At 56.9% G+C, this 23,672-nt stretch overlaps 2 protein-coding genes and 1 long non-coding RNA gene across 6 annotated transcripts in view; 1 reads left to right on the forward strand and 2 right to left on the reverse strand.

Annotated features, from left to right (window-relative positions):
- Window positions 1-513: 513 nt before the first annotated feature.
- On the forward strand, window positions 514-1,697 carry LOC135183044 (uncharacterized). Its single transcript, XR_010305393.1, has 2 exons — window positions 514-704; window positions 1,379-1,697. It is a non-coding gene; the product is annotated as an uncharacterized LOC135183044 (long non-coding RNA).
- On the reverse strand, window positions 1,485-9,451 carry CTSH (cathepsin H). Of its 2 annotated transcripts, XM_064157796.1 has the most exons (12): window positions 9,204-9,450; window positions 8,978-9,009; window positions 8,793-8,898; window positions 8,636-8,706; window positions 8,067-8,171; window positions 7,832-7,918; window positions 6,853-6,908; window positions 5,330-5,411; window positions 5,173-5,241; window positions 4,716-4,822; window positions 3,659-3,784; window positions 1,485-2,253 (listed from the first exon to the last, which is right to left on the reverse strand). In XM_064157796.1, the coding sequence occupies exons 1-12, from the start codon at window positions 9,274-9,276 to the stop codon at window positions 2,178-2,180; spliced, it is 990 nt and encodes a 329-aa protein (XP_064013866.1). In that variant the 5' UTR covers window positions 9,277-9,450; the 3' UTR covers window positions 1,485-2,177. The 2 variants fall into 2 exon arrangements, with proteins under 2 accessions (XP_064013866.1, XP_064013867.1); XM_064157797.1 differs by lacking the exon at window positions 7,832-7,918 and having other exon boundaries at window positions 9,204-9,451.
- An 859-nt stretch (window positions 9,452-10,310) lies between these two features.
- Window positions 10,311-23,672, reverse strand: part of RASGRF1 (Ras protein specific guanine nucleotide releasing factor 1) — a 36,973-nt gene continuing 23,611 nt past the window's right edge. Inside the window, exons 14-27 of one of the 3 annotated variants that reach the window (XM_064157815.1) lie at window positions 23,413-23,622; window positions 22,331-22,701; window positions 21,002-21,127; window positions 19,960-20,130; window positions 19,640-19,752; window positions 18,952-19,064; window positions 17,980-18,040; window positions 16,193-16,296; window positions 15,733-15,817; window positions 14,753-14,950; window positions 13,418-13,497; window positions 12,716-12,833; window positions 12,445-12,513; window positions 10,311-11,960 (exon numbers count right to left, since the gene is read on the reverse strand). In XM_064157815.1, coding sequence (XP_064013885.1) covers window positions 11,868-11,960; window positions 12,445-12,513; window positions 12,716-12,833; window positions 13,418-13,497; window positions 14,753-14,950; window positions 15,733-15,817; window positions 16,193-16,296; window positions 17,980-18,040; window positions 18,952-19,064; window positions 19,640-19,752; window positions 19,960-20,130; window positions 21,002-21,127; window positions 22,331-22,701; window positions 23,413-23,622 — 1,912 coding nt within the window. In that variant the 3' untranslated portion in view covers window positions 10,311-11,867. Of the gene's footprint in view, window positions 11,961-12,444; window positions 12,514-12,715; window positions 12,834-13,417; window positions 13,498-14,752; window positions 14,951-15,732; window positions 15,818-16,192; window positions 16,297-17,979; window positions 18,041-18,951; window positions 19,065-19,639; window positions 19,753-19,959; window positions 20,131-21,001; window positions 21,128-22,330; window positions 22,702-23,412; window positions 23,662-23,672 lie in introns of all 3 variants that reach the window. The other 2 variants (XM_064157814.1, XM_064157813.1) reach the window with 2 other exon arrangements.

Consider the following 23,672-nt stretch of genomic DNA (forward strand, 5'->3'; position numbering starts at 1 on the left):
GTTGCAGGTATCCCTGCTAACTGCAGGAGGTTGGGCTGATTGAGCTCGAAAGGTCCCTTCCCACCCAAACCAGTCTGGGATTGCACCGTAAGAGATGAGCCCACTCAGGCACCCGGCGGCCTGCCGCTCCCCTGCAGCCCTTCCCGAGCACCGCAGTACTCACGCCGCCCGGTGCCGCGGCGCGGCCGGCTTGCTGAGCGCTCCGCGGGCCGAGTGGAGCTGCAGCTGCTCCCGCAGGTTGTTCTGCGGCACGGCCGCCATGGGGACAGCGGGCTGGGCCGCCATGGGGACAGCGGGCTGGGCCGCCCCGCCGGCGGGGGGCACCTCCGGGCCGGGGCCGCCACTGGCTCTGCGCCGTCCCCTTCGCGCTGGGCGCCAAAACGCCACCGGCCCCGCCCATTGGCCAGCTGCGCCGGAAGTGACGCGACGCCTCCGTCTCCATGGCGAGGGCGAGCGCCCGCCCCAAGCGCCCCAGCGGCGGCGGCGGCGGCAGCGGCTCGGCGGGGAGGCGGCGGCAGCCCGCAGCGGGGCGGCCGCGCTGCCCCAGGCGCTTTAGAGCGGTTTGTAAAGCGTTAAAACGAGGTTTGAAGCGGCCAAGGGTCGGGCCCTGCCCTTGGGTCGCAACAGCAGCAGGCTGAGTGCAGAGCGTCTGAAAAGCGCCCGGTGGAAACGGACCCGGCGGTGCTGGTCCGCGGCTGCTTAACGTAAGCCAGGGGCGTGTTCATGTGGCCGTGCTGGCTTGGATCAGCAACAGAGACAGCAGCAGGAGCAGGAGCAGGGCAGGCGTTGTTCCCCGTGGCTAGTCACTGGTGAGAGCACATCTCAAGTCCTCGGGGCAGTTTCGGGCCCCTCGCTCCAAGGACAGGGAGGTGCTGGAATGGGTCCAGAGAAGAGCAGCAAGGCTGGTGAAGGGGCTGGACAACAGGGCTGGTGGGGAGCAGCTGAGGGACCTGGAGTGGTGCAGCCTGGACAACAGCAGACTGAGGGGAGACCTTTCTGCTTTCCACAGCTCAGTGTAAGGAGCTTGGAGCCAGATGGGGGTTGGTCTCTCCTCACAAGGAACAAGCACCAGGACAAAAGGAAATGACCTTAGATTCGGTCCAGGGAAGGTTTAGGATGGACATGAGGAACAATTTCTTCATGGAAAGGGTTGTCAAGGGCAGTCCCAGGTGGCCCAGTACAGTGACTGGAAGCCCTAGCCCTGGAGTGGTTTCAAAGTCATGGAGATGTGATGTCAGGGACCCTGGTTTGGTGGTGACCTGGCTGTGCTGGGTTAACGGTTAGATTTGATGAGCTGAAGGGTCTCTTCTACCCTCAGTTATCCCAAGTTGCTAACCTCAAGTGGTTTTAACACTTCACAAACTTTTACCCCTCTCAGGAGGACATTGGCTCCATAAGGCACCTCCCACCCCAGGGCTGGATCCTGCTCTGATGTGAAAACAGAGACTTAACTTCCTGCTGAGCTGCAGGGAGCACAAAGCACACTGGTGACAAAGTCAGCTTTATTGATGCAGTAACCTTCATTCAGCATGAAGTAACACACAGCAGAGGTGTCCCCTCCTGCCACCTGGGCTGCTCTCACCGTGGCAGTTGTTAGCATCGAGCTTCCTGCTTTCTTCATTGGGTCATAAAAGAAAATTCATTGTTCTTCTGTTATTTCTTCATTAAAATACCTTATTTCTTAATAAAAAATGCACTTTAAAATTAATGAAAATAGATAAAAATCACAGCTTTCCTCTCCCTCTAGAGAAAGGGGGGGAAAAAATCTCCTTCAAAGTCAATTCAAGATATCCCTAGAAGTTACAGCTGGAAAGCAGCCGCCTGAGGGGAGAGCTCAGCTTTGTTGGGGCAGTGTCCTCAAATTGTGGTGTTTCCCCTGAGTGGCCCCTCAGCAGCAGGGCCTCAGGACAGGGTGAAGAAGCTCATTGCAGTAGGAGAAGGCAGGAGCCTGGTGCTCAGTGCAGGAACACAGGGAGGGGAGGCACAGGTCTGGGTCTTCTGCCTGCAAGAAGCTGCTGCCACCCCAGGAATCCACCTGCAGGCAACAACTTCCAGCAGACTCTTATCTCACCTTGGCTGGTATTGCATCACTGCCTTGATTTCACCATGCAGGATCTCCTACACCTGCAGCTGCTCCTTTTCCTCTGCCTGCTGTCCCCAGCTCGTGCTCTCTCCTCTTACACCTGAGGGACTGGGTAAGATGCACAAGCAGCAAGCCCACACATGTTCTTGCCACGTTCAATAAGGAAGTACCTGAGAAGAGCAAGGGATGGGTATCAGCAAGTGTCCCACTCCGGCAGAGCCAGGCTGGCAGCTGGGTAGGACAGGAGGGCTCTGGCCAGGCTGGATCAGTGGGTTGAGGCCAATGGGATGAAGTTCACCAAGGCCAAGGGCTGGGTCCTGCACTTGAGTCACAACAACCCCATGAACAGTCAAGGCTGGGGGCAGGGTGGCTGAAAACTGCCCTGTGGAAAAGGATCTGGGGGTGCTGGTTGACAGCAGCCAAGCATGAGCCAGTGTGTGCCCAGGTGGCCAGGAAGGCCACCAGCATCCTAGCCTGGATCAGCAATGGTGTGGCCACCAGGACCAGGGGGACGATTGTGTCCCTGGACTCAGTACTGGTGAGGTCACATCTCAAATCCTGGCGTCAGTCTGGGGCCCCTCACTCCAAGAAGCACATTTTGCTGCTGGAGCAGGAGCAGAGAAGGGCAGCAAACCTGGTGAAGGTTCTGGAGACCAGGTGTGGCAAGGAGCAAATGAAGGAACTGGGGTTGTTTGGCCTGGGGAAAAGGAGGCTGAAGGGAGACCTTTGGTCTCTCTACAACTCCCTGAAAGAAGGTTGGAGCCAGGTAGGGGTTGGTCTCTTCTTTCTGGTACCAGGTGACAGAACAAGAGGAAATGGCCTGAAATTGTGCCAGGGGAGGTTTAGGTTGGAGATCAAGAAAGATTTCTTTCCTGCAAGAGTGGTCAGGCATTGAAACAGGCTGCTCAGGAGAGTGGTGGAGTGACCAGCCCTGGAGGCATTCAAGAAACCTGTGGACATGGCATTTTGGGACATGGTTTAATGGCAGTGGCAGTGTTGGGTTGGTGGTTGGACCTATTGATCTTGGAGGTCTTTTCCAACCCAAACAATTCTGATTCTTTCATTATGTCCAAGCTACCACAGGGAGCAAATCCCTGTGACAGAGCTGTCAGCCCACAGCTATCCAGGGAATGCTGTTCCCCAGCCCCCTTACATCACAAGCCTGAGTGAAAACTCACCTCCAGCACAACCTGTTCTTCTCTGGTTGCTTAACCAGAGAAGAGGCACTGGGGGAACCAGGGGTATTGGTGGCTTTCACATGCTGGCCAAGTCCCTGGTGACAGTGATCTAAGGGTCTGCTCTAACCTGTCAGGACAGGCTTCTAGACCACGTCTCCTTCACTGGAAAGATTTCCCTTCCTCCTATGAGGCCTAGGCAAGTGGCTGGACTTGATGATCTCAAAGGTCTCTTCCAGCCTCCACAGTTCTATGGTTCTACGATTTCCAGCAGAACAAACAGCTGCACAACTGCAGCTTCAGAAGCCTGGGGGCTGCTGGTGGGTGGAATCCCACACACGTGGCTTTTACCAGGTACTGGGAGACCATGGGAGATCCAGTGGCATTGGGACTTCCTTACCCATCCATGCCCCACAGAGGGCCCCAGGAGTTCTTCACAATCCAGTAGGGAGTCCCATTTTCTTCTCCATAGCCCACGGCGAGGACAGCGTGGTTCACCTTGTCAGGAGTATGCTGGCATCGTGGGCTGCAGAGGGAAGGGAAAATCAGTCAGATGTGTGTCAACAACCAGCCTGCAGTGGGTCATGGACTGGCTAACAACCTCTGCTGCACCCAGCTGCCAGCACAACTAACAGATGCCCTCTGGAGTGTACAGAGGGAAGTCTAGGAAAGGAAAACCTGAAGGTAAGGGGATGACCTGCTGGGAAGCAGCTCTGCAAAGAAGGACCTGAGAGTGCTGGTGCAAGGTCACCACGAGCCAGCAGTGTGTCCTCATGGGCTAGAAGGCCAATGGTCTCCTGCAGGGCATGAAGATCATTGTGGCCAGCAGGTCTCCTGCCCTTCTACTCTGTCTGCTGAAACCACACCTACGCTACTGGGTCCAGTTCTAAGATTCAAGGTGTGGCCACACCAGTGCCCAGTACAGGAGGACAATCCCTGCCCTGGCCCTGCTAGCCACACCATTCCTATCCAAGCCAGGATGCTGATGGTCTCCTTGGCCAGCTGGGCACACACAGCTCATCTTCAGCCACTGTTGACCAACCCCTGCCAGGGCCTTTTCCACCACGCAGTTTCCAGCTGCTCTGCCCCTAGCCTGAAGCATTCATGGGGCTGTTGTGACCCAAGTGCAGGACCCAGCACTTGGCCTCACTGAACCTCATCCTGCTGACCTGGGCCCCATGGATGAAGCCTGTCCAGGTCCTTCTGCAGTGCCTTCCTACCCTCCAGTAGATGAACTGCCACCTAATTTGGCACTGGCTGCAAACTGACTGAGGTAACCTCGACCCCCTCACACCTTGATCCCCTCAGAACCTTGTTCACCAAGGCTCACTTTGCTGTTTGCTCTTCAGAGGAAAGCTGAGACTGCAGCCCAGGGTTCCAACACAGAAATGAGCAACTGAGTGACTCCAGCCTTAGCCTTTTGCCTGACCCTTGCTGCCATGTGCAGAAATACTCACTTTGAGTAGACCCCTCTTCTGTAGTGCATGAAGTTACTCGTCACCTCAAAGGCAAAGCTCACTGGGTTGTGCTTCCCCACGGCTTCCACCATCCCATCCTCGTCATACTGCAGGAAAGGGACCCCAGGGTCATTATCTCCTAATTACATTGGGACCAGTAAGGATCACTGGACCAGCAGAGCACAGCTGAGCTGACCCTGGCTTTCTCCTCACTTTGGGAGACCAGAAACAAGAGCTCCTGGAGGTGTGGCCACCATGGAAAAGAGGCAGAGACCCTGTGCCTGTATTCTGACTACAGCACCTCCCAAATGCCACCTCACTCCTCTCCCAAGAGCAAGCAGGCTGCAGCTTGTGCTGCAGAGCCTGGCATACCTAGAGGCAACTGAGGACCCTTCAGGTGATGTCTGGCACAGCCTTGACACCTGAAAGTTTGGAAATGTAGCCCTTGAGGCCTTACCTGTGTGATGTTGACAACATCCTTGACAAAGGCAATGGCCTTCTCAGGCTGGAACTTGCAAGTGCCATTCTGCACAGACAGAAAGGTCATGGAGTTAGAGGCTGCTCTGGAGCCTGCTCTGCAGCTGCAGAAGGTGTGTGAGCTGTGGAGGCCATACCTTGGCCCGGTACGGGTAGCTGTCCTCCCCCATCAGCCCTTTGTTGTACAGGATGTACTCAAAGGCTTGGCTCGGCAGGCCCCTGCAAGACATCACAGCCAGAAGGTAGATTGGTGAGGGTGGGAATGCTGCAAAAGGACCTGGAAGTGCTGGTCAGCAGTGGCTGAAGAAGAGCCAGTGTGTGCCCAGATCCTCTGTGGATCTGCAGAACAAAGCTTTCAACCTTGCTCTGCAGACCCCTCCCACAAACCAAGGGAAAAGGGAAGGACGGGATGGCATCCCAGACCCTCCCACAGCATCAGCCCCAGCCTGTTCCTGCAGCATCTCCTGTGTGGGGCTCCAGATCTGGCTCATCATGGAGGCCTAACACAGTCCCACCCAGGCATAGAAAGACCTTCTCCTGAGTGCCTAATTCCCAAGGAGAAAGGCAGCACAGGAGCCTGCTGGACGAGTTGCTCATGAGTCAGCAACACACATCTTGTGGCAAAGAGGCCAACGGTCTCCTGGGATGCAGAAAGCAGATTGTAGCCAGCAGGGTGGAGAACCTCAAGGGAGCTTCTGCTTCTCCCTCTGTTCTGCCCTAGTAAGGCCACATCTGCAGTACCATGACCAGTTCTATGCTCCCCAGTTCAAGAGAGACAAAGAACTACTGGAGAGAATCCTGTGGAGGTTCTGAAGATGCAGAAGGGCCTGGAGCATCTCTGTGAGGAGGAAAGACTGAGAGCCCTGGGGCTGTTGAGCCTGGAGGAGAGCAGCCCGAGAGAGCTGCTCAATGCTCAGCAAGAGCTGAAGGGTTGGAGGCAACTCGGCAGGCTCACACATGGAAGATGTTTCTCTATGGCCTCTGCCCAGCAAGGCTGAGGTCTCCAGCTACACAGCATGCAAGGACAAGGACCCTCCATCTCCAGCCAGCATCTGCTCCCTTCCTGGCCACCTTTAGGGAGCTCAGCTCATAGAGGGAAAACAAGAACAGTGTGATCAGAGCATGTGCACCTGGAAGCAACTACGGAGGACTCCTGGCAGTGATAAAAAGTAGCTTTGCTCAGCCCCCTGCTTATCATCCAGAAAACAGAAGGTTTCAGAAAGGTTTCACTTCTGCCTCCTTTGCAACACCAGCTGCAGCTCACTTAAGGGGAAGCAAAGGTTTCTGTGGGCAAAGCCCCGTGAGAGAGCACATGACCCATGAGAGATAAAGACAGAATTCCCCCTGAGGGTGTGAAAGCCCAGCCAAGAACCCCTGACTGGGATGTCAGGAGACACCATAACAAAGACAGAAAATTACCAACAAGAGGGGCAAGGAAGCGCTGGAGAGTTAGGGAAGAGTTCAAAACTTTAAGGAGGCCCAAACTGAAATAACCAAACCCTACCCAAAACAGTTCTCTGTGGCATGGCTCAGCCAAGGGGATAAGAAAACCATTCAGCTCAGCCAAGGGGACACAAAACCCATTGCAGCACCTGGAAGGACACTAGGTCTGTCAGTCACAGAACACAAGACACTCATTTCTGTTCTTTGTGTGACTTACCCACTGCAGCCGTGGTTGTTAAAAGCCTGGGCACAATCAACCAGCTGCTGCTCTGCCTACGGAGAAGGTTTCTGAGTCAGTACCTGCTGCTCAGCACCTGCACTCAGGAGAAGTGAGACAAAACACCCAGCAGTGCTGGTTCCACCTGTGCAGCTGTGAGCAGGAACCATCTAACTGAAGGCCACACATCCCAAGGAGCAAAGTGAGGAGACATGGAGCTGGCAGCCCAGGGTGTTGCAACTGCAACAGATTCCTCCTCACCCATGCTGGGACACCCTCTCACCTCAGCGGCTCTGGCTGAGATCTCTTTCAAAGGTCAAGGATGTTTGGAACGCTCACACCCAACCCTCAGCTCTTCTGCTAAAGCCACACCAGCAGCTGCTGTCTTTCTAGTTCTTCCAGAACATAAACCCTCTAGGAAGTTAAAAATAAACAGTCTCAGAAAGTGCTGCTTGCAGCAAACTGCACAAGACAGCACTGCAGCTACCCCTGCCTCCTCCCAGCCTCAGGCACCCTTCAGCTTCTGGGCTCTCTGGTTTCATCCTGCTCCAAAAAGGCCTCTGCTTCAGCCCCCTTTGAATCACAGAGTGACCTTAAAGATCATTCAGTTCCAAACCCCACGCTGTGGATAGGGACACCTCCCACTAGCCTAGGTTGCTCAAGGCCCCATCCAACCTGGCTTTGAACGCCTCCAAGGATGGAGTATCCACAGCCTCCCTGGGTAACCTGTTCCAGTGTCTCACCACCCTTACTATAAAATCTTTGACTCCAAGAGAAGACAGTGGCACAAAGAGCTCCTGGCCACACTGCTCTGTGTCCCCCTCAATAATTGCGCTCAGCTTCTGAGGAGCCAAAGGCTCTGTGGTACCAGACACTGCCAGACTGGGAACCAGCAGCTGGGAGCCACTCCCAGACAAAAGCACCTGAGTGCTGAGCAGGACTTGTGCCCATGAGGAAAAAAGAAAGGAAAATCCCTCACCAGAGAGAGGAGCTTTCCTGTGGCAATGGCGATAGCAGACTCCAAACACCCCGTGGTGGAAAAGGTCCAGCAGCTCCCACAAGCACCCTGCGTGAGGAACCGTAAAGCAACTGCTCCATGATGTGCCACAGTGGCACCAGCCTCCCCAGAATGCCAGGCTGGAGCAGAAGGGCAGGGCAGGAACAGAACGTTTCCACTCCCTGCCAGCAGCTGGGCTTCACCTGCTGCTCCTCACCTGGTTTTTCACGGGTGTCACAAAATTTCCTTTCTTCCTCCAGTCGATGGTGTCGGGGTAGGGCCCAGAGCTGCGCAGGAAGTTCCCCTTCGTGGCTGAGCAGTTCTGCAATCGAGGCACCAGGGGACAGTGGTAGAAGCAGTGGCTGCTATGCTGTATGCCAGCCAGGAAGCTCTGGGCCAACCCTGAAGGGCACTGCCAGCTCATTCCCTTGGCGATCAGGGAGCAACTCACTCCCCAAAGAGCCCGTAAAAATACAGGTCTACCACGAAAAACACAGCCTAAGCTGCAAGGCTGGGGGAAGCAGGGACAGTTTGGAGCCAGGGTCACAAGAGTGAGGTGGCCGAAAGCTGAGAGTGCAGGAGATGGACGGCCAGGGGGATCAAAGCTTCACACTGTTCTTACCCGGGCTCCCAGGGCAGGACACTACATTCCACAGAGTGAATTTGGAGCAGCACAGCTATGGAACGCTGACCCATAGGTGAATGCCTCTGGCTTCAGGGCCCCCCAGAGCTTGGAGTCCTCGGCCCTGAAGCCCACTTGCTCCCCATCACGCTGCTCTCACTCACCTGGGGCTCACTCCACAGATACAGCTTCTTGAACTCGGCAAAGGTCAGGTCCGAGAACTGGTTCAGGCTCACTACGGGGGAAGGAAGGCGAAAGGGTCGCTCACCGCGGGCCGGAGGTCGAGGCCAGCGGGGCCGGGGCGGAGGGTGCGGCTCCTACTCTGAAAGCTGTGGTTGCCCGCGTTGTGCTCCTCGATCTGCCTCTTGTTGTCCAGGAAGATGCGCAGCCTGCGGGGGTACTCGTCGGGGCCATACTGCCTGTTGTTCTGCGGGGACACAGCACCTCAGCCGCGACCCCTGAGAGCACCGACCCGGCCCTCCCCACCGCCAGGCCCGGGACCTCACCTGGAGCATCCAGACCTTGAAGTGCAGCTCCTCTGCGGGAGAGAGCGAGGAGAAGTCAGAGGGGCCCCCGGCTCGACTCTGCTTCCCCGGAGCCTCCTCCCCGGCCTAGCCGCGGGCTCCGCAACGGAAAGAGCCTGGGGCGGCAAGCAGAGCTGGGCCGGGCCAAGCAGAGCGGGGTCGGGCGAGGACAGACCGCGATCCCCGTCCCCTCCCAGTGCCCCTTTACCTTCTGCGGAGGGGGCCCAAGCAGCGGCGGGACCCAGGAGCGCGGCCACAGCCAGCAGCGCAGCCCAGTGCATGGCCGAACTGAGCCGAACGGAACAAAGGCAGTGCGAGGCGAGCGGCGCGGAGCAGGCCCGCACGGGGCCGAGCGAGGACGAACCGAGCCGAACCGACCCCGGGACACAAGCACAGCGCAGGGCAGCTCTGGCCCCGTGCGGCTTGACCCGAGCTGGGCCAATCCCTGCCCCGGGGGCGGGGCAAGGGGCGGGGCGTGTCCCGGGGAGGCGGGGCCGTGGGCGGAGCCTCTTCGCCGTGGCGGGAGCTGGTGGCGGGAGCTGGTGGCGGCGACCGTCCTCGGGCCAGCCGTTGCCTCGCCGATGGTTTCATAGAATCATAGAACGGTTTGGGTTGGAAGATCATCCGGTTCCAACCCCATGCCACGGGCAGGGTCATCTTCCACGCGACTGGGTTGCTCAAGGCCTCATCCAATCTCGCCTTGAATACCTTCAGGCATAGAGTATCCCTAACCTCTTTGGGCAACCTGTTCCATTATCTCATCACCCTCACTGCAAAGAATTTCTTCTTAATATCCAGTCTAAATCTGCCCTCCTCAAGCTTCGACCCATTGCCCTTCATCTTATCATCACAAATCCTTGTGAAAAGTCCTTCCCCAGCTTCTCTGTAGCCCCCTTCAGATACTGAGAGGCTGCTCTAAGGTCTCTTTGGAGTCTTCTGAACAGCCCAACTGCCTCAGCCTGTCCTCATAGGGCAGGTGCTCCAGCCCTCTGATTATCTTTGTGGCCCTCCTCTAGACTCTCTCCAGCAGTTTGATGTCCTTCTTCTGGTGGGGGGGGGGGCACAAGAACTAGACACAGTGCTGCAGAAGGGGTCTCAGCAGAGCAGAGGGGCAGAATCACTTCCCTCGTCCTGCTGCTCACACTTCTGATGCAGCCCAGCACACAGCTGCCTTCTGGGCTGCCAGCCACCACTGCCAGCTCACAATGAGTTTTTCACCAACTGACACCCCCAAGTCCTTCTTCTCCAGACTGCTCTCAAGCCACTCCTCACCCAGCCTGGATTTGTCCTCGATAAAAGCATTGCCAAGTCCCAGTTCACCCTGAGATAGAATAGATTTATTAGCAAGAGGTAATCAGGAAACATATATTTTTACAAAAAAAAAAAAAAAATGGAAATCTCCTTCCAAACAAGCTGTTCAGTTGAAAGTTTTAGGGCTTTGAAAGAGAAATTCTCATACCACGAGGTATTGCTGACAGCAAAAAGTGTCCGGTGGCGCGTGGGGCATGCCTGCCACGGGCGGGTTCACTGGGTCTGTGTCCTGTACACGGTAAAAAACCCATGGATATATTCACAGAATAAGCACTACATTACTATACTCCTGCTAGAAGGTGGTCAGACAGGACTACAGTAGATGTAAGAAAAACACTCGCTCATCGGTTGCTAACTCTACGGCATGTTACTCAGCGTGGTCACAAGGATTACAGGGCTACAGCATATCCACAGAAGCTTGGCAGGAGCTGGACGCAGCAAGGAGTCCAAGGGATGGTCCCATCTTCCCGCCTTGAGAGGGAACTGGAGGCACCCAAGCACTGAGGGTGGCACGGGGAAAACAGCGTGGCACTGAGCGATAAACATAATGTCCTCTTCCTTCCTTTCCTGCCTTCTCTTCCCTTCTTTCTTTTCCTTTCCTTCTTGCTCTTCCTTCCCTTCCTTCTCTTTCTTCCCTTCCTTCTAGTCCTTTCTTTCCTCTCCTTCTTGCTGCTCCTTCCTTCTCTACCTTCTCTTCTTTCTCTTCTCATACAGAGCTTGCACAGAGATGCTGCTGCCAGTCACCCCAGCACCTGAGGTGGCACAGAGAGGGAGTTGAAGGGCCCTCCAGCACTGAGAGTGGCACAGGGAGAGTGGGCAGCATCACACAGAGTGATAAATATCAGTGTGTTCTCTTCCCTTGCTTTCTCCTCTTCCTTCTCTTCCGAAGCTTGCACAGGGATGCTGCTACTGGTTCCCCTAGCACCAAGAATGGCACAGGCAGGGAACCAGATTCCTCCCCCAGCACCAAGGATGGCACAGGGAGAGTGGGCAGTCTGGTACGGAGTGATAAACATCAAATGTGTTCTCTTCTTTCTTTTCCTTCTCTTCCAGAGCTTGCACAGGGATGCTGCTGCCGGTTCTGGTTCCTCCCAGCAACAAGACTGGCACAGAGCAGGAACAGGAGGTCCCCCCCAGCACCAAGGGTGGCACAGGGAGAGCAAGCAGCATGGCATGGAGCAATAAACATCAGCGTGTTTCCTTCCTTCTCTTCCAGAGCTCGTACAGGGATGCTGCTGCCAGTCCCATCCGAGCTGCTCTGTGCTGAGCCCCGTGGGGGACACAGATGGGTTGCCCCCTCCCTGCCCACCCACCAGCCTCCCTGGAGAAGAACAAGTGACAAAAAGCTGATGGGCAAGAGCCCGGGACTCCAGCGCAGTGTCGGTGTGTGAAACCTGGAAGGGTGCAGGGAATCCTACTGCGGGCTGGGGAGAAGAAGAAGGGTAGCAGGTGCCTAGGGAAGCACAGAAGTGGGCTGGTTGCAGGGGTCCCCGAGGGGAGTCCCTGGGGGGCTGGGGTTATGTACAGCATGGTACAGCCTGTATACATGGCTGCCCCCACCTCAGGAGGGCAGCTTGGGCTCCAGACGCAGAGAAGCCTCATAAAGGCTTTCCTCGTCCATCACGCACGACTGGTCCAGCAGGTACTGGGTCACCTGGGGAAAGGGAGAGCCAAACTGTTCATGGGAGGAGCCACCTCTGCTGCAGCCCATCAGACATGGGAAAAGATCATAGAATCACAGAACTGTTTTGCTTGTAAGAGACCTCTAAGCTCATGGAGTCCCAGCCATCAACCCAATGCCACCATGGCCATTAAACCACGTCCCTGGTGGGTTTGGAATGTCTCCAGAGACAGAGACACCATCACCTCTCTGGGCAGCCTTCTCCAGTGCTCCATCACTCTTAAAGGAGTTTCTCCTCATCTTGAGATGAAACTGCTTATGTTCTAGTTTGTGCCCCTTACCCCTTGTCCTGTCACTGAGCACCACCCTCCAATCACCCACCCAGCACTGATGAGATCCCCTCTCAGGCTGCTCTTCTCCAGACTCCAAAGCCCCAATTCTCTCAGCCTTTTCTCATCAGAGAGATGAGGAAGATGGGGAGAAGAGGCAGTGGGTGGCTCTGAGGACAGGGCTGTACCTTGGGCTGGTGCTCAATCTTGTAGGAGGTCTGCTGGAACTGGCGGATCTCCCGTATGATGTGTGAAATCTGCCCAGAGAGAAGACACAGCAGCTGTTGGCAGCTGGTGGGGCACCTCCCACCCACGCAGCACGCTGCAGAGGGATGCTGTGCTTCTTCCAGGCACATCCCGCACCAGGGACAGCTGTGCTGGGGCACAGACCTGGCATCGAGCTGAGGGCTTCCAAGGTGGACCCCCCAGGCCCTTCACGGTGGGGCTGGCAGAACTCACCATCCTCATCTTGGAGAAGTTCACCAGGCCATCCTCAGTGTAGTTTGGGGTCCCCTCCTCAATGAAGGCCAGGTCGGTCAGATACATTCCCAGGTAGGGGACACAGGGAGGGTCACAGCTTTAGGAGCAACCCAGGAATGAGTAACAGAAGAAGAAACAAGTAAGGAAAGCACCTTGGTGAGGGGCTCTGGGGAGAAGGTGGACTTCACAGGAGAATCTGAAGGTTGCTCTCACACACAGTCCCTGCTCCTCACACACCCACAGCACCCACACAGCACCAGGCTCCTTGACCAAGCAAACATCAAGTGATGACAACTTGGGGCCTAATGCTGTCCCCAGGAGGGGACAGCTGTCTGTGATGCTCAGGGGCCACCCTGCTGCTGCCAGTAAGGTCCACCACCAGCTGGAGTGACCTGCACTGGCTGGTGGGAAGCCATAGCTCCCTATTATACAGTCTGGGGGATGGGGAACAAAATGTCCCCAAGACCAGGAAGGATTCCCCACTTCAGTCCCCTTTATCCTGATTGCTCCACACCACAGCTCAGGGCAGCAACTCTTTGCTCAGGGTTTCTCCACAAGCTGCTTGCTGAACTGGAAGGGAGTTGGTGCAGTTCCAAAATGATCTGGGTGGGAGCTGGGATGGGGTCCAGGTCCCTCAGCCCTTTGGGTCTGCCAGCAGAAGGGGAATTGCTGCTCACTCACTTCTTCAGAGCCTCTCTCAGGTTCTTGAACCTTCCCTCTGAAGACACCAGCTTCTGCAGCTTGTCAATCAGAGCCTTTGTCTGAAAAACACAAAGAGGCACCTGCAGAAGGCCCTGAAAGGAACCTCCAGTCCCTGGCCATTGGGGTGAAGGCTGAAGAACCAAGGTCACCCCTCTCCAGCTCCTCAGCACTCTCGTATGTCCAGAGAAGCTTAGCAGAAGCTTGAAAGAAAAGTTCCTCCAACACATAATCATGGAATCCCAAACTGGTTTGGGTCAGAAGGGACCTTTAGAGCTCATCCAGTCCAACCCCCTGCAGCATCACCTGCAACTACAGCACCTTGCTTAGAGCCCCAAACAACCTGACCTGCAATGGTGCCAGGGATTGGGCATCTCCCACCTCTCTGGGCAGCCTGGGCCAGGCTCTCACCACCCTCAGGGTCAAACATTTCTCCCTTCTCTCAGGTCCAAATCTCTGTCTTTTAGTTCAGACCATCACTTCTCATCCTGTCACAACAGGCCTTGCTCAAACATCTGTCCCCAGCTTTGTGATTGGCCCCCTGAAGTCCTGAAAGGCCACCAGAAGGTCTTCCTGGAGCCTTCTCTTCTCCAGGCTGAACAACTCCAACTCTCTCAGCCTGGCCTCACAGCAGAGGGCTTCCAGCCCTCCCAGCATTGCTGTGGCCTCCTTTGGTCCCACTCCAACAGGTCCATGTCTCTGCTGTGCTGAGGACTCCAGAGCTGGCCCCAGCACTGCAGGTATGGTCACAGAGAGCACAGCAGAGGGGCAGAATCCCCTCCCTCGCCCTGCTGCCTACACTGCTGGGGATGGAGGCTCTCCACTTGTCTCCTTCCCCTGACTCCCACCTTCTCCAGAGCCTCCTGAATCCCACATTTATCACTCTGCAGACACAAAGCTGCTGTTCCATTTCCAGAGGAGCCCACACAGCAGCTTCTGCTCAGCAGCCCTTGGTCTCCATCAGGTTTCACCTAACTGAGCTATTTCTGTCCCTGGTAACTCCAGAATTCATTCTCCTCATCCATAATCGGTCAGAGTAGCCCAGAAAACCCCTTCTGGAGAGTGTCTGCCTGCGCTCCAAGCTCAGGAATGCTGTAGGGAAGGTCTCTCTGGCTGCACATCTGAGCTGGACCACGAATAAACCCAACAGCAACACAGCCTTTGAGACGCTTCCTCAGCAGCTCCCTCCTGGGAAGGACCTCCAAAGCCCTCACTCCAGTTCCCAGCTGGTTCGCCAATGTCTCCTGTCATCCTCACACCATCAAACCCTCTCCAAGCACCCCCCCCTCGAAGAGGCTCAGCCCCCCGTGCCCCTACCTGCTTGGAGACCTTCAGCCAGGTTTTCTTCAGGCGGAAGATGGCACTGCGGTTGAGGGAGGAGGTGATCTCCAGCACCGCGTTGTAGTTGTGCAGGCAGCGGCAGATGTCGGCCACCGCCACCCACTTCTCGATGGCGCTCACCCGCGCGTTGATCTCCTCGTTGCGGATGATCTCCGACGCGATCAGGTTGCTGACCTGCGGGGACACCGGCGCCAGCCCACCCCTTAGGGCAGCTTCGGGCAGCAGCTACCTGTGCCGCACAGAATCACCCAACCCAGCGGGTTGCAAGAGAGCTTCCAGATCGTGGAGTCTGACTGCCAGCCCAGCACAGCCACCAAACCAGGTCCCTCAGCACCACATCTCCCTGGCTTTCAAACTGCTCAAGGGATGGGCACTCCACCACTGCCCCGGGCAGCCTGGGACGAGCCTTGACAACACTCAAGGAGAAGAAATTGTTCCTCATGTTCAACCTAGATCTCCTCTGGGGCAATTTGAGGACCTTTCCTCTTGTCCTGTCACTTGTTCCTTGTCAGGGCAACCCCCACCTGGCTCCAGCCTCCTTTCAGGGAGCTGCAGAGAGCCAGAAGGTCTCCCCTCAGCCTCCTTTTCTCCAGATTAAACAATCCAAGGTCCCCTCCAGATTAAACAACCCCAGGTCCCTCAGCTGCTCCTCACCAGACCTGTTCTCCACACCCTTCACCAGCTGTATTGTCCTCTCTGGACCTTCCTCATCCCCTCAGTGTTTATCTTGGAGTTAGAGGCCCAAACCAGAACATGGGTTTTGAAGTGCCAAGTTCAGGCCTGACATTTCAGATCAGGCTGTTTGGGGCTCTGAGCAACCTGCTCTAGTTGCAGGCGTCGCTGCTGACTGCAGGGGGGTTGGACTAGGTGACCTTTAAAGGTTCCTTTCCACCCAATCCAGTCTGGGATTCAATGATCTTTGCCTGTCTGCCTGTCCCCTGCTGGTTTGCACTTACATCATTGAAGTGTTTTGTGTTCTTCATGATGTAAGGAGTCCTTTCATTCTTCTCAAGCTTCATCCAACCTTGCCCAAAGAACTCTCTGCAAACAAGAACATTCAGGTCAACGTTGACTTCCCTTTTTTCTGGGACACCTAAACCCTGCACGCTCTACTGCAACAACACTGCATGGAGATGCCAGGACTTTTACCCTCACACAGCTGGGAAGGCACCACATGGATACCCTTGGAAGTGCAATGGGCACAGGAAGCTCTCTCCAAGCTGGTCATGCTGGGGACACCAGCAGAGAATCCTCAGGCTAAGATCTCAGATGCGGGCTGGAGCTCAGCATGGGCTGCTTGGAAAGCAGCTGGGAAGGCTTTGCAGCCTCTGGGTTTTGCAGCCTCTGGGTTTTGCTGGTGGCAGTGGAGCCCTGGGTGGCCAGAGCAGCCCATCCTCACTCACGGGGATCACTCACTCATAGGGGATCTTCTTGAAGACCAGGTGATCCAGCAGCGTCAGCTGCTCAGCGATCTCCAGCGCCGAGTGGTTCTCAAATGGCTCTGCTTTGACTCCCTCAGCCTGAGAGACAAATGAGAGCTCGTTGGGTAGAAGCAGAGTAACAACAAGGACAGTCCATGCAGGGGCACCCACGGCAGCTTGCCCAGCATCACAACGTCCACATGGGTGTGGAACCTCTCCAGAGGAGGAGACTCCTCAACCTCTCTCAGCAGCCTGCTCTGGGGCTCCAGCACCCCCCCACCAAACCCATTTCTTCTCCTGTGCAGAAAAGCAGGAGAACAAGGACATCCCCCGTGCCCGCTGCCTGGCTCTGCTGAGTGCCACTTGGTGGCATGAGTGGCCTTGGGGAGCCCTGTGCTCTGAGCCACCAGGACTGGCAGTGAGAACCTCCAGCCCCAGACCACAAACGGGAGCTTCTCTGTGAGGGAACTGTTTGAAGTCCTACTACAATATCCCCCTCCTAGAAGCCAACAGCAACATCTCTCTCTTCCTCCTCAGAAGCAGCTCCTGCAGCAGCTCCCACCATGGGACAGAGGTCAGGCTGCTGTCCCCTGGCCACAGCCATGGGGGCAGGGGTGCAGAAGGACCACTGTGCAGGTGCAGAACATGCTGTGCACCCTGAGAAGAGCCATGGCCTCCCCCAGCAGCTTCTGCAGAGCAGGCGCTGGGGAAAGGCAGGGTGGCTCCAGGCACCTGTGGGTGAGGGTGTCCCAGGAGCCCTCCCAGAAGGCCTCCCAGGCTGCACCAGTTAACAGCTGGTGCCAAATCCCCTCCCGGCCAAGGAAGGGGTTGTGAAAGCAGCTCCTGGAGAGCAAAGACCAGATGGGCTCCTGTCCAAGGCTCAAGAGCTTCTGGAGAGGTTAGGCAGGTGCAAGCAATGGGGGGAGCACACCCTTGGCTGAGCACGGGGCACTGCTGACAGCAAAGGCTGCCACCAGTGCCACTCAGGAGGGCTCCAAGGGTTCAGCATGTGGCACAGTGCACACCCCCAGCTCATGAGAAGGGGCTCAGGGAGCCCACAGCCCCCTCACCCCACTGTGCACCCCAGAGTCCAGGGCTCCCTCATGTGCCCACCACTGCAGGGTCCGTGTGTCCTGCAGCCCCCAGATGCAGCAGAACAAAACCCTCTGCTTGCCCTCCTCCCCCCTCCTCCACGGGGACTTGCCCCACTCCTGGCTACAGATGAAAGCTTAAACCTCTCCCACCAAAGGGGCCTCAGCCACTCCAGAAGCCACCAGCTGACCCTGGGGACAAAGCTGCTATTGTTCCAGGTGCACCAGCCCAACTTCAAGTGGCTCTGGAGTTCTTCTGGGAGCAAACATTGCTGGAACAAGCAGGAAGGTGGCAAACACCCTGCAGCCACCCTGAGGGCCTGGAATCCATCCCACCTTCCTGGGACCAGTGCAGGTCTGGGGGAACAGGGGACAGGTTGGAAACCCACAGGGTTCTCTTTCATCCCTCGGGCAGGCACTGGCAGCAGCAGGCAGGCACATCTCCATGCCCACTTCAATCACCTGCCCAGTGGGCTGGACTACTGTTGCCTCTGTCTAGAACAGATCCAGCTGTGCTCACAGCTGGCCCCATCCCCGGAAAACCTCACCCTGCTTTGTAGCCGTAGGCCTGGACATCAGGCTTGGAGAACTGCTCTCCAGCCAGCTGGGTGTGCTGGAGCACAGGGACCTTAGCTATTCCCCTCCCACCACACCCAGCTACCAGGTGGAGAGATGGAGAGAAGGCTCTTACCATCTGAACCACCTCCTCCAGGGTTATCTGGTTGTCTCCTGGGTCCTCCTGCGTCAAGGTCCTACGGCAGGAGAAGACAGCATCAGTCTGGCTGGGAAAGCCCCAGAGCTGCACAGCTCCCACAGGGCTGCAGCAAGACCCAGTGGTTGCTCAGGTTAAACATCTCCAAGTCCCATTCCTCATACTGAAGAGAAAAAAATCAGCCAAGGCCACAGCTGGCCCTGCACGTGTCACAAGAGACTGTATGGGTGGCCAGAGCTCATCAGAGGAGCCCACAGCCACAGGGAGCCATGGTGCTGACCCACTGCCCAACAGCAGGAAGAGCCATGGGCTCAGTGAGTTCCACACAGAACCTTAGGATCATGGAATCCCAGGCTGATTTGGGTAGGAAGGGACCTTTCAAACTCATTCAGTCCAATCCTCTGCAGCCAGCAGAATCATCTGCAACTAGAGCAGGTTGGTCAGAGCCCCAAATGACCTGACTTGCAATGGCTCCACGTGTGGGGCATCTCCCACCTCTCTGGGAAGCCTGGGCCAGGCTCTCACCACCCTCAGGGTCAAACATTTTTCCCTTCTCTCCAGTCTGTTTCCCTCTTTCAGTTCAAGCCAACACCCCTCGTCCTGTCACAATAGGCCCTGCTCTGAAGTCTGTGCCCAGTTTTCTGGCCAGCCCCTTTGAGCACTGAAAGGCCACCAGAAGGGCTCCCTGGAGCCTTTTCTTCTCTGGGCTGAACAACTCCAACTCTCAGCCTGGTCTCACAGCAGAGGGCTTCCAGCCCTTGGCCACGTCTGCACAAGGGTGGGGAACATGTGGCACCCACAGCCTCCCACCAGGTCCTGATGCCAGCACCACCTGTCCTCCTCCCCAGCACTGTCCTGGGGACCTCACACTGCTCTTATCCCAGGGGAGATGATGAAGCAGCTGCCAAAAGCAGCATCTAGGAAAAGCCACTCCCAGCTATGGCACTTCACCTGATGATGTTGGCGGCTGCCTTCCTCTCCTGGGTCAGGAGCTCAGGGTCGTGGATGACCTCCTCCAGGAAGCCAATCACCCTGAACTTCAGCTCCTCGTTGGTTTCAAAGTCCTGCCAAGTCCAGCACCAACACACCATGATGTGCTCTGCTCCCTGCCTGCTGCAACCCATCCGAGACCCACAGCCCCATGCTGCCAGCATGGGGTGGGCTGAGGGCTGAGCCTGCCTTTTCCTCCCATATTCCCATCCTTTGGCATCCCACAAACAGGAGCCATCCAGGAAGGCTCATTCTGTGCCATTCCATTGGCATCACCCAGCCTGGAAGAGGCACAGGGGGTTCCTGGTGTGCTGACCAGCGCAGCACCACTCCATGCCCCAGCAGCCAGCAGCAGAAAGGGACAGGGACAGCAAGGAAAGCCACCAAGCTTCCTAACCCTGGCCCCAGCATGGAAACCCCACCAGGAATCAGCCCCTGCAGCTGCTCCTCTTCTCCTAAGCCAAGCTGGGGAGTGACCACAGGTTCTGCCCCAGTCCACCACCAGCCCCTCATTCTGCACAGGGACTCCCCCAGCTTCAGCTTCCACCTCCTCCCCATGTCCACTCTTTCCCTTCACTAGAAGGTGCCAAGCTGCCCTGCCATCTGGCGCCCGGGGGTGGGGAGCAAGCAGGGCCCCCGCAGCACCCACCTGGGCGTGCTTGGAGACCCAGTGGCGCAGCACGTTGAGGACGCGGTTGGTGGCCGCCCTGCGGATCACGAACTCCTTGTCCCCGTTGCGCTGGTCCGTGGGGAAGCCTGAAACTGCCCAGATTCCCCTCAGGAACCCTCACCCTGATGTTCAGGAGTGCTGGGAAGGGCAGCCAGGTCTCCCCAAGCATCCCCAACCTTGAGGATGCTCAGGCACCCAGAGTGGGTGGGGGCTGGGCTGGGGATGCTCTGAGGGTTGTCCCCCAGGCAAGGACAGTAGGAATGGGCAGCCCAGAAGGGTGTCCCCCAAGGGCAGAGTACCTGCGCTGGCGAGGGACATCCTGCGGTACTTCTCCTTGGTGGGGGTGCCCTCGTTGGCCCCCGCCGTGGCGATGGCGAAGGCAGAGGCAGCAGACAGGGCGCTGCGGGTGCTGTCCAGCTCCCGGCAGGACGTCATCACCACGCCGTTGTTGTAGGAGAACAAGGAGAAATCTGAAGGGGGAGAAGACAGCACCATCGCTGTGGCCAGCTCCAGGGCCTGGATGGGTCCCTCCTGCAGCCCCACAGCCTGGGCAGGGCTGTGGCATGCCGAGAACGGGGGGCTCGGGGAGGTAGTGGGTGCAGATGGCCACAAGGGTCTGCTTCTCATGGAAAGCTGGCTTCCACCCCTCCAGGGCTGGGGCAAAGCAGATGGTGGCATGGTTTAAGCCCAGCCAGCAGCTAACACCATGAGGCTGCTTGCTTTAGGTAGGCAGAGACTAGATGAAGCTCGTGCTTTAAGGCAGCTTCAGATGCCATCACAACAAAGACTCTCTCCAGTGTGGCTTTAGCAGGAGTTCAGTCCAGGGCAAGCTAGAGATAGTGTTCAGGTGGCTGCAGTGAGACTTGGGCAGACAGACTGGTGCTTGGTGCCAGCCCTGGCTCGTGTCTCCAGCAGCTCACATCTTGAGCGCTCCTAAAACACCAGCTCAGCCCTGGGAGGGAAGGGAAGGGCTGAGAAGAACCACAGAATAGTTTGGGTTGGAAGGGACATGGGAGATCATCCAGTTCCAACACACTGCCATGGGCAGGGACACCTCCCACTAGAGCAAGTTGCTGAAGGCCTCATCCAATCTGGCCTTGAACATCTCCAGGGAGGGGGCAACCACAACCTCCCTGGGCAACTTGTTCCAGCAGGATGTGCAGAGCAGCACTGGCACATGGGCAAAGGCACCGACATTTCCCTGTCCCCTTTCAGGAGACAAAGGGTGAAGTCCTGCTCCTCCTCCACAGCCCTGAGGATCTGCTTCAGTTCCGCACCTGCAGTGTCCTATGGCCAGGCTCAGGTGGTCCCAAGCAGGACAGCTCCTGGGGCACTCCTTACCTGATGAATTTTTGCCCTTGATGGACTTGGGAGTGGTTGGAGATTTGGTTGGGGAAGATTCAGCCTCAGCTTCATCGCTCTGGTTGGGGTCTGTGTCTGACTCCTCCCGGACAGACACCTCGGAGCCTGAGGAACAGGAACCCATCACCATCCCCTCGGGGCATGGCCACATCCAGCTCTTCCAGATCCTCCCAACGCCTGCACCATCCCAGCTGGGCACAAGTGACCAAGCACCAGGGAGGGACACAGAGTCCTGCAGCTGCTGTGGGTGGGATTTTGTGGAGGGGCTTTTGAATGGTTATCTTGGTCTGGTCTCACAAAGAGCTGGAAGGCTCTGCCCAGGTGTTGCCCACTGGGATCATGAGTGAGCTCCAGCCAGTGTGGGGCAGGACATGGTTGTCTCCCTCCCAGTGAAAGGCTGTGAGACGAGCTGAGGCAGCCTGTCCCCCCAGCTCAGGTTGGGTTGTTCTCTGCTCTCAGCTATGGCCACCTCCCAGACAGGCTTTGCTCCCTTGCCTGGGTGCAGAAGGTGCTCACCCAACCCACAGTGAGGAAGAATCATGGAATCACAGAAGAGTTTGGGTTGGAAGAGACCTCTCACCGTTCCCCCAGCACTACCAGGTCACCATCAAACCAGGTCCCTCAGCACCACATCACCACTCTGAAGACCCTCCAGGGAAGGAGACTCCACCACTGCTCTGGGCAGCCTGGGAGAAGCCTTGACAAGCCTCAAGGGCAATAAATTGCTCCTCATGTCCAACCTAAACCTCCCATGGGGCAACGTGAGGACATTTCCTCTTGTCCTGTCCTTTGTTCCCTGGGAAATCAACCCCCACCTGGCTCCAACCTCCTTTCAGGGAGCTGTAGAGAGCCAGAAGGTCTCTCCTCAGCCTCCTTTTCTCCAGATTAAACAATCCCAGTTCCCTCAGCTGCTCCTCACCAGACCTGTTCTCCAGACCCTTCACCAGCTTCCTTGCCCTTCTCTGGACCTGCTCAAGCCTCTCAATGTCCTTCTTGGAGGAGCCCAAATCTGGAGCCATGCTATTGCTGATCCACCACTGACACTTCTCTGCCATCATTACCACAGCCTCTGCCACCACCACTGCCACTGGTCTCCCCAGTACACACAGGGCTGCTGCATGCCTGCTGGTGGGGCAAGAGCTCTCTGTGCCCACCCCTCAGCAGCACTCAGCCACACTGCTACAAACTCCCTGGGCATGGTGTGCCTGCTCCACCACACACATGTCTGTGTCCTCCACTGAGCACCCACCAAAACCAGTGCCCTCCCTGGGCTGGAGCCCACCCTCCTGCAGACCCACAGTGACTCACTCTGCTTGCTGGGAAGTGGCTCCTCCTGCTTCTCAGTGGCTGCTTCTCCTTCATCGGGGATCTTGTTGGGGTAGCTGCTGGATACGTAGAGTTTGTTGATGTCCAGAGTGGTCTTGCTGAAGGGGGCCATGGAGGAGTAGACGCTTGCATAGCCATTGGAGGAGCAGCTGAGGGCAGCCAGGTCCAGCGCCTTGCCTCCCGTGATGATGGGGATGTTGAGGGACAGCTTCCTGCGCCGGCTGGGGGATGAGGACTTGGTGATGGAGAGAGGAGGAGGAGAGGAGAACTTGCGGTTGGCTCGGGGTGACTTGGGGGGCTCTCCGTACAGCAGTTTGTTGTTCTGGCTGTTGGCAAACAGGAGCTCCAGGGACCTGGGTGGAAGGATAGGCAAAGGCTGGACTCACACCTAGCTCTGCCTGAGGGCTCCTGGAGGTCCCCATCAGTAGCTCCAGCAGTGCTGGGTCTCCAGAGTATCCATGGTGCATGGCACAGCTGCCATGAGCCCCTGTTTCCCTGCTCCCACCCCCCAGCCCTCCCAGGAGGAGGGATCTTGGGTTGGGACTTGATAATCTTTAAGGTTCCTTCCAATCCAAACCATCCTATGAATCTATGATTTATTTGTCATGTCGAAGGTAGTGAGATCCTGGCACAGGCTGCTCAGAGAGGTGGGACATGCCCCATCCCTGGAACCATTCCAGGCCAGGTTATTTTGGAGCTCTGAGCTACCTGCTCTAGTTGCAGATGTTCCTGCTGTCTGCAGCGTGATTGGACTGGATGAGCTTTAAGGTCCCAAACCAGTCCAGCATTCTTCCCCAGCCTGAGGGTATCACAACTCACAGGGACCAGGTGAAAGGTCTTGAGCAACCTGCTCTAGTGGAAGGTGTCCTGCCCATGTCACAGGGTTGGAACTGGGTGATCTTCAAGGTCCCTTCCAACCCAAACCATTCTACAATTCTCTGAAGCTACGAAAGAGCCCTGGGGTGGCACCAGGGCCATGCAGGCAGGCCTGAGGAGCAAAGGACCGATGGTCCCTCAGGGCCAACAACTGGTCTGGGCACGGCAGCGATGCCAGGCAGCCTCACCGTGCAGGGATGGCACTGATGGGCTTCTTGTAGATGGTGATGAGCTTGTCGAGGACGACGAGGGCGGTGGTGAAGACGCGGTAGGAGTGCAGGAAGGTGTTGAGGAAGTCGATGCTGAGGAAGCGCAGGTCGGTCAGGCGCTCCAGCAGCCGCTCCACGCTGGCGTAGCGGATCTGCAGCACCTTGCACGAGTTCATCGTTTTACTGAACCTAATGTCAACATCATCACAATAGAGGCTGGCGTCAGACCTGCAGGGAGA

Source organism: Pogoniulus pusillus, chromosome 17 (genome assembly GCF_015220805.1).
Source record: "Pogoniulus pusillus isolate bPogPus1 chromosome 17, bPogPus1.pri, whole genome shotgun sequence".
NCBI lineage: Eukaryota > Metazoa > Chordata > Aves > Piciformes > Lybiidae > Pogoniulus > Pogoniulus pusillus.

Excerpts from the sequence above, each read along its gene's own strand:
- CTSH (XM_064157796.1), bottom strand. The coding sequence starts at position 9,276 with ATGCACTGGGCTGCGCTGCTGGCTGTGGCCGCGCTCCTGGGTCCCGCC. Across the intron at positions 5,412-6,852 it reads AACAACCACGGCTGCAGTGG|GGGCCTGCCGAGCCAAGCCT; the intron begins GTAAGTCACACA and ends GATGTCTTGCAG. Across the intron at positions 2,254-3,658 it reads CCTCTGTGGGGCATGGATGG|GTACTTCCTTATTGAACGTG; the intron begins GTAAGGAAGTCC and ends TGCTCTTCTCAG.